The sequence below is a fragment of the Indicator indicator genome, chromosome 12, assembly GCF_027791375.1.
Source record: "Indicator indicator isolate 239-I01 chromosome 12, UM_Iind_1.1, whole genome shotgun sequence".
NCBI classification, from domain to species: Eukaryota; Metazoa; Chordata; class Aves; order Piciformes; family Indicatoridae; genus Indicator; species Indicator indicator.
In genome coordinates this window covers 7,161,774-7,176,353 of record NC_072021.1, presented here as the reverse complement: position 1 = coordinate 7,176,353, position 14,580 = coordinate 7,161,774, and the positions used below count along the sequence as shown (strand labels likewise).

Genomic DNA, 14,580 nt, shown 5'->3' with positions numbered 1-14,580 from the left:
GGTGCGGGCGGAGCTGTGGCCCTGTATCCATCGGCAGTACGGGCGGGGTGGGTCTCAGAACCCCTCCTCGCCGAGGGGCTGTGCTGTTGCATGGCCGGGCGGAGAGTTGCCGGCGCATCCCAGCAGGAGAGCCGTTCGGCCCCTTCCTGCCGACGGAACCGAAACGCGGAGCTGCGGCGCTATGGAGCTGTGTTACCGGCACACCGCCCCGCCGCTACCTTCCGCTCTTGGCTGCGGTCGCGTCCCGACATGCTGCTGCTGCTGCTGTGGGCTCCTGGCTGCCGGCGCGCCGCCGGCACAGCCCCCGCCGCCGCAGCCTGGCTGCGGGGCGCCGCTCACGGCCGCTTCCACAGCGCCTGCCGCCGCCGGGCGGGGCCGGCCGCCGCCGCGAGGCCCCAGCAGGTTGGGGGAAATGGGGCGGTGAGGGGACGCGGCCCCGCTCCCCTGGAGGAGCTGGACGGGGGGAGGGCGGCAGTCCTCAGACTCGCGGCTTTTCTCCGGCCGAAAATATGAATCGAGGGAGGGAGCGGAGGTTCTCTGGGCATCCCGGAGATCAAACGTGCGCCGGCGGGCGCGGAGGCCGTGAGTGGCTCCCTGCAGAGGCGGATGGAAAGTGACTGCGAGCTCGTCGATGGAGCCGCGGATATGTAATGTCGATTATTAAAACAGCCACGCAATACATCAGTTTGTGGCCTGCTTTGTAGTGTAACTTAACTTCAATCCCTGATTTGAGGTGCTGGGAATAGGTTTAGGGCAAGGAGAAACTCCACGAGTGTATATACACATCTATGTATTTATATAAAGCATAGTGTGGTTCTGATGTTTGGCCATATATTGCTTTCATTTTTCAGGTTACATCTTTCCAAGGAATAGCTGTTCGCAGCCTCTGCTCAACGTCCCCTCATGAACACCCAGAACATGGAAGATTAGTTTATAAAGGAAATTTGGCAAAGGCAGTGTTAGGTATGTTACTTGAAGGCATTTGTATTGCCTTTTAAAAATTGAACAGTGTTTAATAGATTTAAATGCAGCATTAGGAAGATGAATGTTCTCCTTTCCAAGTCTGCTAATAACCTGGATGCTCTACAACAAAAAGCCATGGTAGGGGCTTGGTTTCTATTTCTACACTTGTGTGTGCGGAAAGTTCTGTAGGTACTGTGCATTTCTATGACCCCTCAGCATCTTCCTCTGGTGACTTAAGGACTGTGGGTGATCTATGGCACTGGCTATTCTCTTTCAAGCTGCATGCAAGTTGGTGTTGCAGTACTTGTTAGCATTGAATAGCCTGTGTTTTTCAAGTTACGCATGATGGGGGACCACGCAAACTTCTTTGTAATGCACACTGAACATCAGCATTAGTTGGTGATGAAGAGAGGAATTCCCAGTCATATTCCTGATGATTACCATTATGTGTGTCCATGGCTGGAGTCTAGTTTCTTTGGAAATCAGGTCCCTATCTGTGAAGTAAAAACTTCATAGGTATGTGTGATAGCCAGTAGCAAACTTCATCATAGAAACAGGGCTAGTTACTAGCTTGATAAACTCATTATGAGCATATGCTCATAGACAAACAGTAGTAAGAATCATAGATGGTTTGGGTTGGAAGGGACCTTAAAGATCCCCTCTAGTTCCAAATCCCCTGCCATGGATAGAGACACCTTCTACCAGACCAGGTGGCTCAAGGCTCCATCCAACCTGGCTTTCAAGCCTTCTAGGCTTGGAACCTCCACAGCTTCTCTTGGCAACCTGTTCCAGTGCTTCACCACTCTCCCGGGGAAGAATTTCCTCCTCAGAGAGTTTTTCCAGTCTGAAGCCATTGCCCTCATTCTGCCACTCTATGCCCCTGTAAAAAGTCCCTCTCTGGTTCTCCTGTAGCCCCCTTCATATACTGGAAGGCTGCTAGAATGTCTCTCTGCAGCCTGCTCTTCTCCAGGCTGAACAGCTCCAGCTCTCTCAGCCTGTCTTCATAGGAGAGGTGCTCCAGCCCTCTCTGATAATCATCTTGCTGGTCTCCTCTTGACCCACTTTACTTTGTCTTGTGTTGGGGGCTTCAGACCTGGACAGAGAACTCCAGGTGGGATCTCGCCAGAGCAGAGGGGCAGAATCTTCCTAATGTCTCATCTAAATGGAGCTTCTTCCGGTTTGAAGCCATTATGCCTTGTCCTGTCCATGCCTGTGTCAAAAGTCCCTCTCCAGCTCTCTTGTATCCCCCTTCAAATACTGGAAGGCTGCTAGAAGGTCTGCCCAGAACCTTGTCCAGGCTGAACAACCCTAGGGTGAACTTTCAATTGTTTCATTGAGAGCTTGAAAATTTTAAAAGGGACGTAGATTTTCAGTAGCTGCAGCCATTTGTGTAATGCCATCAATAGACAGTAACAGAACAGAGGCTGATGGGGAAAGTTTTACTCCTGGGTCTTAATCTCCATTTTGTTTTTGCTTTATGTAGGTGTGAAGTTTTTCTCATACTCCACCAGCATATTCAACCTGTTCATGATGCCCTACATCATGCTGAAAACTGGGATTGGGTTTGACAGCGTGCTACTAGAAGCTGCCTTTTATGGGGTGATTGGGTTTTTCACCTTTGTGACACCAGTGACTCTCCATGTCCTTACCAAGGGCTATGTGGTTCGGCTCTATTACAAAGATGAGGTAGACACCTATACAGCCATCACCTACAATGTCATCTTGGCAGAAAAAGCAACTGTTTTCCATCAGAAAGATGTAAAGATTCCAGACATCACCAAGATGTTTACAACATTTTATGCTAAGACAAAGTCAATGCTTGTGAATCCATCACTTTTCCCTAATATTCAGGATTACAACCATCTCATGGGCTATGACAAATCCTTGTACTTTAAATTAGAGGAGGAAAAGGAAGCTGAGGAAAAGAAATGATTTGAAGATCATGAATGTCAGTAGCACCGTTGATGGTGCAGTGCTATATATATGAATGTAAAAGTCTATTACATTTTCTTAAGTACCAGATAGAGTTTTCCCAATGCAGTTTGGAATGTAGAACAAAACAGCATTTTTTTAAAAATCTTGTAAACAGTGTGGAGGGTTCTTCAGAGTTAATGGCACCAAGCACAGTAAAAGAAAAAGCTCTTAGCTCTGTGTTGTGCTTGGTTTTTCTTGTTAACTGCATGGGCTGTGGGTAATCTCACCATCCCCACTTTCAAAAGGAACCATTCATGTAAGAAAAGTCATCAATATTCATTACCTGTCAAGTGCATAGTTAAAGTTTTAGGCCTTAAAGATTATATGTAACCCAAAAACATCTGGCTTTCTTGTCAGTGCTGCTGGTGGTATAAAGGGACTGGAGCTGGCTTTCGCTTCCCTTTGTGAGAGCGTTGGCAGCCAGGAGGAGTCTGCAGAAAGCCAGATAGGTATTGTTGCTAGGCCCTACTGCAGTCTCCTTCAAGAGGCCTGCAGGCTTGTGGAGAAGACAGGGAGAATGGCTGCCTTGCAATAGTTTAGCCACTCATGGCTACTAAATGGTTTCTTAGGCTGGAGTCCCACTCCAAGCAACTCAGTCCCTAGAGGTGGAGACCAAGAAGCCTCTCTGTTGAGCAGGAGAAAGCACCTTAGCATGAGATTTGCTCTGTGACTGTCCCCTTGGTTGCTGTATTTGAACTGACTTAAATACTGGTTGTTAAAATGGATTCTTGTCTGCATTTGTGTGAGGTGAGGAAGCAAAAGGGAATCTTGAAGGGTACTGTTTAGATCTTGTGCTTTTAAAAAACATACCTCTTGATCTTTAGCACTGCAAAGACAGCCACCTTTTAGCTCAAGTGAGAAACAGGAGTAGATTTTTTGTGTGTGTGGGTGACTAGATTGGTTAACTGCACTCTTGAGAATGCTGAAATTGCAATTTAAATGTTTTTAGCCCAAGGAGAGGATTGTTACAGACTTAACAGGTATTTGTTTTCAGATCATAAAGGGCCTAAATATTTGGAGGCTTAGAAATGACTCAATTAAAAAAAAAGGCAAAACTCAGATTTATCCTTTTCTATTAGCAATGCCCTTTGTAATGAGAAAATCTGATGTGTGCTACTAATATTAAATCATCCTGAGACTGCAAATAAAGTAATTATAGCTAACTTTCCAGATACTTCCTAAGTTCTAGCTGAAAAAATGCATTTAAGGGCCTGAATGTCTTCCAGATCCCATTAAAACATCAGAGTTTGTAAATGTTGGTTTTATGACTGTTGGAACTGCTGTCAGTGTATTTGCTGAATAGTTAAAAAGCCAAACATCTCCTCCAGATAGTTTTGAGGGACTCGTTTTGTTGGCACAGCTAATTCGGCCCTGGAAAGCCAGGATCAGTTCACAGGTAACTACAATATATTCAAGAATTATTTCCATGAATGATACTGAACTGCAATGTCAGTAACAAGCAATTCTCCTCTGGTTGTAGGACTTGTCTGTACTGAAATGCTGTTTAACACATCATTAAATCAGCTTTGTCTGGTGCATTCACTTGCTTCTTTTTCTTCTTGTGGGTGAAGTTAAAGTCATCTTAAATACAAACCCAGGGAGAGCAGGAAACAGTTGCACAGAATCATGGTCTGGTTTGGATTGGAAAGGACCTTAAAGACCATCTAGTTCCAACCCTCTCCCATGGTCAGGGATACCTCCAACTCGAGCAGGTTGCTCAAGGCCACATCTAACCTGGCTTTGAACACTTGCATGCTTGGAGCTTCCACAACTTCCCTAGGCAACCTGTTCCAGTGCCTCACCACCCTCATGGGGAAGAATTTCTTCCTGATGTACACCTTCTTCCAGTTTGAGGCCATTACCCCTTGTCCTGTCTCACCATACCTTTGTCAAAGTCCCTCTCCAGCTCTCCTGTAGCCCCCTTCAAACACTGGAAGACTGCTCTAAGGTCTCCCCACAGCCTTCTCTTCTCCAGGCTGAATCTCAGACAAAATGAAGTCTTTGGTATGAAGCCCTAAATACTCTAGACTTGGAGTTATTTTATGTATTGTTAACTGGATATGAGAATTGGTCGTTACTAAATAGAGTAGGATTTCAAATTAAATAAGGTGAATTGTCACAACTGTAGTGAGATAACACTGGGATGTAGTTCTTTTCACCTTCCTTCTGGATCAGAGTATGTCAGAAAAAGATTGTAGCAAAGAAAGAGTATTTAGTAAAAACAAAATATACAGAAGCTTATATCCTTCTCCAGTGACCTTCACACTGACTTGTAAGGGGCAGAGCAGATCCCTCCCTCACGCCTCTGGTGCACTAGTTTGGAGTTTCAGTGAACATCAATCAGAGGTATCAAAAGCCACAAGTGTCTAAACCTGAATTTACTGAGAAGGTTTATAAATAAGTGAGGTTTGATTTAAGACATGGTCATAAGTGGTTTTAGCCCTGATACCAGCAGCACTTATTGTTCCTATTTCCCGTTAGCCATCCAGATCTTTGTAAAGTGGAGCCTGTTTACACTGATTTTTTTTTAAGCATTGGAATATTCTTGTGCAAAGGAGCAGGAGAGGAGACAGAGGCTTCCCCATGTGTCTGTCTGTATAAGCCACCAGGGGGGACTCATTGCTCATCTCTATCGTTTACTGCCAGAAGCATCTGCAAAAACACCTGCTCTTGAACTAGGTCTAGGAAGCCAGCAAGTTCAACAGAGAGCTGATCTTCATTTGTTTCTAAAGAGCTTTTCTGCAAAATCTTCCCAGGCTGCACATGTGCCATGTGTTAGGGCTGGCCACTAGATGAGTGCCAGAAGCTCTCTGTGAACCCCTCTGCTTCCCAAGGGGAAAAGAAGAGGAGTAAGGGAGAGAGACTGATGGGGTGAGAAGCGAACTAAACCAGCTTTAATGAAAATAATAATAATTAAATAAAATATATGCAAATATATACAAAACCAATATGAAGCCTGACCCCCTGATAGCAATTAGTCACCTTCACCACAGAACATTAGGGGTTGGAAGGGACCTTGAAGGATCATTCAGTCCAACCCCATTGCCAAAGCACGATCACCTGGAGCAGGTCACACAGGAACACATCCAGGTGGGTTTTGAATATCTCCAGAGAAGGAGATGCCACAACGTCTCTGGGCAGCCTGCTCCAGGGCTCTGTCACCCTCACAGTGAAAAAGTTTTTCCTTATGCTCGCATGGAACCCCCTCTGTTCCAGCTTGCACCCACTTCCCCTTGTCCTATCAGTGAGCAGAGGCCTGGCTCCATTCTCCTGGCACTGCCCTGCACATCTTTATAAACATGAACAAGGTCACTCCTCAGGCTCCTCTGCTCCAAGCTAAAGTTTTCATAATTTGTGATTTTTTTTTTCTCTTCTTTATCATGTACAGGAGACTCTAAGCATTTGAAATTATACCTTAACAAATGTTCCATCTGATGAGTCAACTAAACTTGCCCTTTACGTGCTTCTGGTAACCATGATTTTATTTCTTACTTCCCCATTTCACACAGTTTTCTCTTTCATTTTTTACTTGCGGCTTGAGCTGTGCTGTCTGGAGAAAATGTAGCAACAAAGGCAGAAATTCTTTTGCTTCACAGGATTGATTGTCATGATAACTGATAGTGCTGCAGTAAGAGGGATTAAGATTACAGAGTATTTGACAAAATAACTTGAATATTCACACAATCACAGAATACTAGAGGTTGGAAGGGACCTCTGGAGATAATCTAGTCCAACCCCCCTGCCAAGGCAGGTCCACCTAGAGGAGGTCGCACAGGAGCATGTCCGTCTGGATTTGAATGTCTCCAGAGATGGAGACTCCATCACCTCTCTGGGCAGCTTGCGCCAGGGCTCCAGCACCCTTAAATTAAGGAAGTTCCATGTGACTGAGGATGACTCTGCTGATTTTTTTGTTCCTCTCTACTCAAAACAATGTTTTATTTTACCAAATACCAATCCAAAGAAGTAACTATGTTTGGATTTCTCTTTTTTGTTTTGATCACTCCTGGAGCAAGTGAATTTCTTTGTACATCATCAGACCTGGAATTGTCCTATACTTTTTGTGGTAAGTAAAAAAATGACTTGTTATTTTCTTACCGTCTATTGCACAATAACTGCTGTTGTCTGAAGCAAATGCAAACTTTCATTCCAATTTGTTTCTTTGATGAATACAAGGGAAAATATAAAGAAGTTAAGCTGGAGTACATTTCTGGTATCCATTACCCTATTACAAGAATTGTACTGCACAGGCATGAACATTAACAGCAGCTAAACGAGAAATTTACTTCCAGGCATGTTTTGATTCAGAAAACCCTAGAATGAAAAGCTTTGAGGTGGGTGTTCTCCCTAATAGCAAGTGGTAGTACCAGAGGAAATGGCTGAAGTTGCAACAGGGGAGGGTTAGGCTGGAGATCAGGAAAAAAATCTTTTACTGAAGGAGTGGTCAGGGATTGGAACAGGCTGCCCAGGGAGATGGTGGAGTCTCCATCCCTGGAGGTGTTTAAGAAACGTGTGGCCTTAGCACTTTGGGACATGTTTTTAACATGCTCCTGTTAAAAATCTAGCAATGTCAGGACTTAAAGCTTTGAGACCATGGTGAGTTTTGGTTTTTTTGCTTTTTTTTCCTGTTGCAATTTCCTGTGCACAGTCACCTCCAAGATGAGAAACTGACTGCTGGTTACTGACCGCCAGATAGTTTCCTTTTGCTTTAATCTCCAAACACCACAGAACCCTTCCCTACTGAAAGGAGGTTGCAGTGAGGTGGGGCTTGGTCTCTTCTCACTTGTAACAAGTGACAGGACAAGAGGAAATGGCTTCAAACTGCACCAGGGGAGGTTTAGGTTGGATATTTGGAATGATTTCTTTGCTGCAAGAGTGGTCAGGGATTGGAACAGGCTGCCCAGGCAGGTGGTGGAGTCACCGTCCCTGGAAGTGTTCAAGAAATGTGTGGCCTTAGCACTTGGGGACATGGTTTAATGGCCACAGTGGTGTTGGGTTGATGGTTAGACTCAATGATCTTAGAGTGCTTTTCCAACCAAAAGAGTTCTATGATTCTCTGAATCACCCCACCACCCTGTTTGCTAGCTGGGCTAGCACTGGGATCACCCTTTGCATGGGAAGCATCCAGGCTCATGGCAGGCAGGGAGTGGTTAGATAATGGTGGGACTTCATCATCTGAAAGAGATTTTCCAGTCTAAATGACTCTGTCAGTCTATTCTATGATTCTGTGCTTCAGCTTGAAAACTCCAGGGAAGGCAGAAGCAAAGTGAATGAGGCAGATCTCTTTCCTAAAGTTAAAATAAAAGCACTGGCTGGAAATCCTTCCAAAGGCTGCCACTGAGTGGTTTTTTTTCAAGAGTTAAAATACCAGCTAATGGGCTCAAAATTCAATTAAATACATGTTGTGTGCTTCTTTTTCATGCTGCACCTGACACCTTGCATTGTACAGTTGTGTGTGGGTCCTTCCCACAGCAGATCTACTCACAGGTTCGTTTACACTATCCTGGAAAATGTGCTGCTGTGGTAAACACATTTTTAGCTGCTGTCTTCAATCACAGAATACATTGGGTTGGAAGGGACCCTCAAAGGGCATCTTGCCCAACCCCCCTGCAGTCAGCAGGGACATCTCCACTAGACCAGGTTTCTCAGGTCCACATCTGCAGGAACAGGGGGGCCTCCCCACATACCTGTTCCAGTATTTCACCACTCATTGTGAAGAATAACTTCCTGATGTCCAACCTAAATCTCCATTGCACCTCATCCTATCACCACAAGCCCTTCTAAACCGTCCCTCTCAGCCTTCCTGTAGGTCCCCTTCAGATGTTGAAATTTATATAAATTTCATGGCTGGCATCACTAGAGATTTTTTCATCTGGCTTAATGCTACTAAAAAGTTTGTGTAACTCCAAAAGAGAAATAAAGGTACCTTTGCCTTTCTGTGCAGAATACCATTCACCAAATAACAGATTTATTTTTGTCAACTTAAATATGATATAATTTGTGCTCTCTAAGTATATAAATAATTCCAAATATACTTTAAAATACATATGTGATAGTTACTATTTCCTATTGATATTTATATTAGGCTATTTTATGTGCATTAAATGCATTTTAAAATGTGCTTATAGTGAGTGTGCATATATCTTTGTTATTTTCCTGGAGAAGCCTGTTCACACTACCAACATGAAATATTTTGTTTCCCATAGATTCCACACCTCATACTTTCACGTTTAATGTGACTCCTTGTACCATGGCAAACAAACCCATCTGGAAGGCTGCACTTACCTGGGTTCCATGTGAGTCCCCCTTGGCCAGGCAATGATATCCTGCAGTGTGCCCAGTGAGACCAGTGGGAGCAGGGCAGGGATTGTGCCCCTGTACTGGGCACTGGTGAGGCCACACCTTGAATACTGGGTTCAGTTTTGGGCTCTTCACTACAAGAAGGACATTGAGGGGCTGGAGTATGTCCAGAGAAGGGCAATAAAGCTAATGAAGAGTCTGGCATACAATTCTGGTGAGGAGCAGCCGAAGGAGCTGGGGTTGTTTAGTCTGGAAAAGAGGAGGCTGAAGGGACACCTTCTGGGTCTCTACCACTCCCTGAAAGGAGGTTGGGGTGAGGCTGGTGTTGGCCTCTTTTCCCAAGTAGCAAGTGACAGCACAAGAGGAAATGGCCTCAAGCTGCACCGGGGGAGGTTTAGGTTGGAGATTGGGGAAACTTTATTCCCTGCAAGAGTGGTCAGGGATTGGAACAGGCTGCCCAGGGAGGTGGTGGAGTCACAGTCCCTGGAGGTGTTCAAGAAACATGGACATGGCAGTTGGTTTCATGGCCAGGGTGGTGTTAGGCTGATGGTTGGCAGCAGCTACGTTTTCTCAATTTCAGTGTCTTCACTAGGGAGTGACATCACCTTTCTGAAGACCATCTTCAATGTCTGGTACGACGGAGCCAAAGCATTACACTGGAGACAGGTCCTGTGCAGTGGAGCTGACGACCGATACTCAGTGTGTGGAGCACTGAAAGGGGGTCGGTGTGGAGATGATTTGCTGCCTGTCCCTGGCCTGGCAGGAGCCTTCCACAAGAGGGCCACATCCTACCAGCCCTCTTTCACCACTAACCAGATTTCTTAACAGACTACTTGGTCAGCCCAGAGACAGTTTTTCCCCCTAATCTAGATCTGCCTGTTTTCAGGCAGGCAGCAGACTTTGGAGCACGCCGTTCTGCAGTGCCAGAACCCCAGTAGAGAACTTCCAAATTCTGTGCTTTAACTGCCTTGCACTGCAGCTTCCATCTCTATAAATTAGGATTACTAATACCCTTCATCTCATTATGAAGCAGGACAGAGAACAGATAAAGATATCCTGAGGAAGACTTGGGGATGCTAGGTGGTGAGAAGCTCAACATGAGTCAGTGATGTGAGCTTGCAGCCCGGAAACAGACCCTGTCCTGGGCTGCATGCCCAGGAGGGTGGGCAGCAGGTATAGGGGAGGATTCTGCCTCTCTGCTCTGGTGAGATCCCACCTGGAGTCCTATGTCCAGGTCTGAAGCCCCCAGCACAAGACAAAGTAAAGTGGGTCCAGAGTAGACCAGCAAGATGATCATCAGAGGGAGGGCTGGAGCACCTCTCCTATGAAGAGAGGCTGGGAGAGCTGGGGCTGTTCAGCCTGGAGAAGAGCAGGCTGCAGAGAGACATTCTAGCAGCCTTCCAGTATTTGAAGGGGGCTACAGGACAGCCAGAGAGGCATGGAGTGACGGAATGAGGGGCAATGGCTTCAGACTGGAAGAAGCTCCCTGAGGAGAAAATTCTTCCCCAGGAGGGTGGTGAAGCACTGGAACAGGTTGCCAAGAGAAGTCATGGAGGCTTCAAGCCTGGAAGTGTTGAAAGCCAGGTTGGATGTGTTGTTGAGCAACTTGGTCTGGTAGAAGGTGTCTCTATCCATGGCAGGGGGTTTGGAACTAGATGATTTTTAAGGTCCCTTCCAACCCAAACCATTCTGTGATTCCATGATTATGACACCCTATCATTATCATCTCCAAAATGACATGGAAAGGCTACATTTGGCTGGACTGTACAGAAGACCTGAGAGGAGCTAGAGGCACTACTGACATTCAGAACAGTTTATTTCTGTGTCAGGATGAGTTTGTAGAGATGTTCTCCACACCCACCCATAACCTTTTTTTTTTTTTTTTCCTCTCCCATCAGAGAAAAGCTTATCCTGTTGTAGAGACTAACCAACATTAACATGGCACAGGCTTGGATCCAGGGAATTCAGGCAGGATGTCAGCTCAGAGGCCAAAAAGACCTGTAAGGAGACCATACATACACAACCCACTCTTTCCTTTCTTTAAAAAACAGTATCAGCTCCCTTCAGCTGTCATTCAGCTGACCTAGTATTAGAAGTTAAATTATTGGAGTTATCTCAGTAGGATGGGTCTGCAGGAGCTTCCCATTTTCTAACCTGGTTTAGACAAACAGAGCTCTAAGAGAAGATACAGGTGAGGGCTTTGGCAGCAGAGGGGCAGATAGTATTGGCACTGCTGCTGAGAGATATGCCATGCTGCTTTGAAGTTGTTTAGGATGTTTGGTTGATAACTTGCTGAATAAGTAACCCTTTATGTTATAATTATCTCTGTTTTACAGAAACAATTGCAACAACGTTTGACATCAAAGGTTCACGAATATCATTTCCAAAGGTATTTTTCAGCATTTTATCTAAAGAAACAGCAATAGAAAAGTCACATACTCACATGTACTTATTTTCTGAAAAGAGATATTCACCCAAACTGTAGCAAACTGCAAAAGGAAATGTCAGCAAAGTTTCTGATGTTTGATGTGGTGACTCCAGGATGGTAGCATCTCAGAAATGTTCATTATTCCTCCTTTATTTTACAAAAGAAAAGACCAAAGATGTCAGTTAAACTCACCTTAATAATCCCATTTTCTTGGTTAAATTCTTGCTTCCTCTTACCTGTTGGAAAGTAAAGCCATCCATATTCTTTCTGTCCATTTTGTTCTTTCTTTTCCACTTCATGTGCTGGTCTGTTTCTCCCTGAAACCCTTTTCAAAGATTTAAAGAGGAATAACAATATCCAAAGCAAAGGCAATGCTCCAGTGTTAAAGCACGAGCAGCACAAGTCCTCAGGCTGCCCACACTCCTCCAGCACCTGCTCATCAGCTGCAGCAGCCTTCCAAGATCCTTAGTGTCCCTGTTAATCCCACAACTGTTGCTAAGGAGCTCACACTGGTACAAAATCTCCAGCTTCCCCTGAACTTGCGGCTCCTGAGCCTCTAACAGTGTTGAACTCCATCCAGCCCAGCATCTTCTAGCCCCAGAGCTGGTAGTAGAGAGGAAGGTCCTCTGTCCTGTGTAGTCCTCTTGTAGCTGAGGTGCTTATGGCAGACCTGACACTTGTGATAGGACTCACTGAGAACCTGGAAGCCTAATCAGAGCCTTTGCTGAAAACTGTAAGCTCCTGCAAGCCTCCTAGTCCTTAGATTAGTCCTAAGAGCCTTTCAGCTCCCAAGTGCTGATCCCCAGTTTGCTGTACCAGAAGAGGAAGGTGGCAGGCATCAAAGAAGGCAGGGTAAGCCCTGGGTTCATCCTGGCCCACATAGCTGTTTAAGATTTTCCCAGAGTCAAAAGGCCCCAGTGGAATAGATTTAGATTGCTTCCCCTCTCCCCTTTTCCAAATAGGGAAAGAAAATTAGGCAGGAGGAGAAGAGAGAGGTATAACAATGAAAGAACAGTCTTGGACTGATTTGGAAGTAAAAAGGTAAGTTTAATGAAAAATAAAAGGTATTTAGGTAAAAGGAAGGTTACAAAGGTATAAGGAAAAGGGATAAATAAAAATGTGTATAAAACCAGACACAGCTGGCAAAGGATTCTCTAATTGTAGGGTGGATTCTCTTTAGCTGCTACAAGTCAAGGATTTTGGTAAACACCACTGAGGGTGAATCATGTTAAACATCCAGTGTGTGATTATAGCTGGAAACCAAAAAATGGGCTGTTCAGTAGAAGAACTTGGGTTACCAGACTGGTCAGCAGTGATGTGGTGTGTAGCCTGCATGATTCCCTAGCACTGCCTGGAAAGTACAAAAGTTGTTATTGCAGCTCTGTATGGTCTGAGTCTGGGTATTGGGGAAAGCAGGAGGCAGAAGTTCAGTGGAGAATGGGTGTTGGTCAGGCTGAATCCTTGCTGGAGGCCAGCTGTAAGGGCTAATGAAGTTACTGCCCTGTAGAGGGGACAAAAGGCTCATTGCTGCAGAACTCAGTTAATTCCTGTTTGTAGAGTCAGAAATGCTCAAGAGAAGAGCTCAGGAAGGGGGAGTTGGTGCCCTTGGGAACAAGAGACTCCAGTTTGAGAGAGCTCTGACAAGTGCAAGCTGGGTCATAGCCTGCCCCTGTCCCTTAGTACCCTGGTCAGGAGGAGAAGCTTGAGCACTAATTTTGAATGCACACATATATTTGAATATACCCATGGTAACAGTCCCTGCTGGGAACCTTTCTTTTCCAGCCCTGACAGAAATCACCACAACCATTCCAAAGCAGTTCCTTAGATAAGACCAGGCATCATTATGCACTAATTTCCTTTCATTTTCCCTTGCTTCTTTTAGGGCAATTATAACATTATTTTAGAAGGCTTCTCTGATGATTCTGAGAAGGATATGGTCATGTGCTTGAATTTCACCATGAGAGTCAAACATGACACTTTCTGAAGGCAGCAAACATTTCCAATCATTCCAGGACACAGCGGTCACTTCGGCAAACAACTGGAATCCAAACTGCAAATGAAGAAGCACACTAATTGTCCTGAGGTAGAACCAATCATGAACTGTCTGCAAAGCTACATGATGGATGGTTTTATCCATTTATAGCCCTGCTGTAAAGAGATGCTCAGCCAGCGTGCACAAGGTCTCTGGGAATCAGGCACCCTGATTAATCCACAGAGTAGCCCTGACTGGATGTCAGGCTGGGGAATGCATTTTGATGCTGTGCCTTGAGTTACAAAGCTACATCCTGTGGTGCATGAATACAAGACATTTTGAAGTTTGGAAGTGCAAGAATCAGAAGTTCACCAATATTCAATTAAAAAACCCCAGCAATTGAACCTGGGAACCCTGCTGTAGGTGTTTCAACAATAAAACTTGTCTGTACAAACAATTAGAGAAATGGGTTTTGTTTTCCTGTTATTTTCTTATTATCATTGTAGACCCTCAGAATGGTTTGTGCTGGAAGCAACCTTAAAGATCATTCTAGTTCCAACCCTATTGCCATGGTCAGGGACACCTCCAGGTTACTCTAGGCCCCATCCAATCTGTTTTTCAACACTTCTGGGTTTTGAGCATCCACAAGTTCTCTAGGCCACCTATTCCAGTGCCTCACCACCATCATGGGGAAGAATTTCTTTCTAGAATGTCATCTAAATGGAGCTTCTTCCAGTTTGAAGCCATTGTTCCTTGTCCTGTCACAACACATCTTTGTCAAAAGTCCCTCTCCAGCTCTCCTGTAGCCCCCTTCAGGTACTGGGAGGCTACTCTAAGGTCTCCCTGGAAACTTCTCCAGGCTGAAAAGTCCCAACTCTCTCAGCCTGTTTTCAGTGGGGATTGTCTTTAGATGTTTCCTAATGTTCTGCTCCCTCTGCACTGAGCT

General features: G+C 45.1%; 2 protein-coding genes across 2 annotated transcripts; both read left to right on the top strand.

Moving 5' to 3' along the window:
- The first annotated feature begins 249 nt into the window (after window positions 1–249).
- Window positions 250–4,460, top strand: TMEM70 (transmembrane protein 70). Its single transcript, XM_054385273.1, has 3 exons — window positions 250–402; window positions 852–963; window positions 2,447–4,460. Exons 1-3 carry the CDS (start codon window positions 250–252, stop codon window positions 2,893–2,895), a joined length of 714 nt encoding a protein of 237 aa, XP_054241248.1. The 3' UTR covers window positions 2,896–4,460.
- Window positions 4,461–6,900: 2,440 nt separating this feature from the next.
- LY96 (lymphocyte antigen 96) lies at window positions 6,901–13,646 on the top strand. Its single transcript, XM_054385635.1, has 5 exons — window positions 6,901–7,000; window positions 9,141–9,230; window positions 9,827–9,955; window positions 11,571–11,623; window positions 13,545–13,646. The coding sequence occupies exons 1-5, from the start codon at window positions 6,907–6,909 to the stop codon at window positions 13,644–13,646; spliced, it is 468 nt and encodes a 155-aa protein (XP_054241610.1). The 5' UTR covers window positions 6,901–6,906.
- Window positions 13,647–14,580: the final 934 nt, after the last annotated feature.

Excerpts from the sequence above, each read along its gene's own strand:
- TMEM70 (XM_054385273.1), top strand. The coding sequence starts at position 250 with ATGCTGCTGCTGCTGCTGTGGGCTCCTGGCTGCCGGCGCGCCGCCGGC. Across the intron at positions 403-851 it reads CCGCCGCGAGGCCCCAGCAG|GTTACATCTTTCCAAGGAAT; the intron begins GTTGGGGGAAAT and ends TTCATTTTTCAG. Across the intron at positions 964-2,446 it reads TTTGGCAAAGGCAGTGTTAG|GTGTGAAGTTTTTCTCATAC; the intron begins GTATGTTACTTG and ends TGCTTTATGTAG.
- LY96 (XM_054385635.1), top strand. The coding sequence starts at position 6,907 with ATGTTTGGATTTCTCTTTTTTGTTTTGATCACTCCTGGAGCAAGTGAA. Across the intron at positions 7,001-9,140 it reads ATTGTCCTATACTTTTTGTG|ATTCCACACCTCATACTTTC; the intron begins GTAAGTAAAAAA and ends TGTTTCCCATAG. Across the intron at positions 9,231-9,826 it reads TGCACTTACCTGGGTTCCAT|GGAGTGACATCACCTTTCTG; the intron begins GTGAGTCCCCCT and ends TGTCTTCACTAG.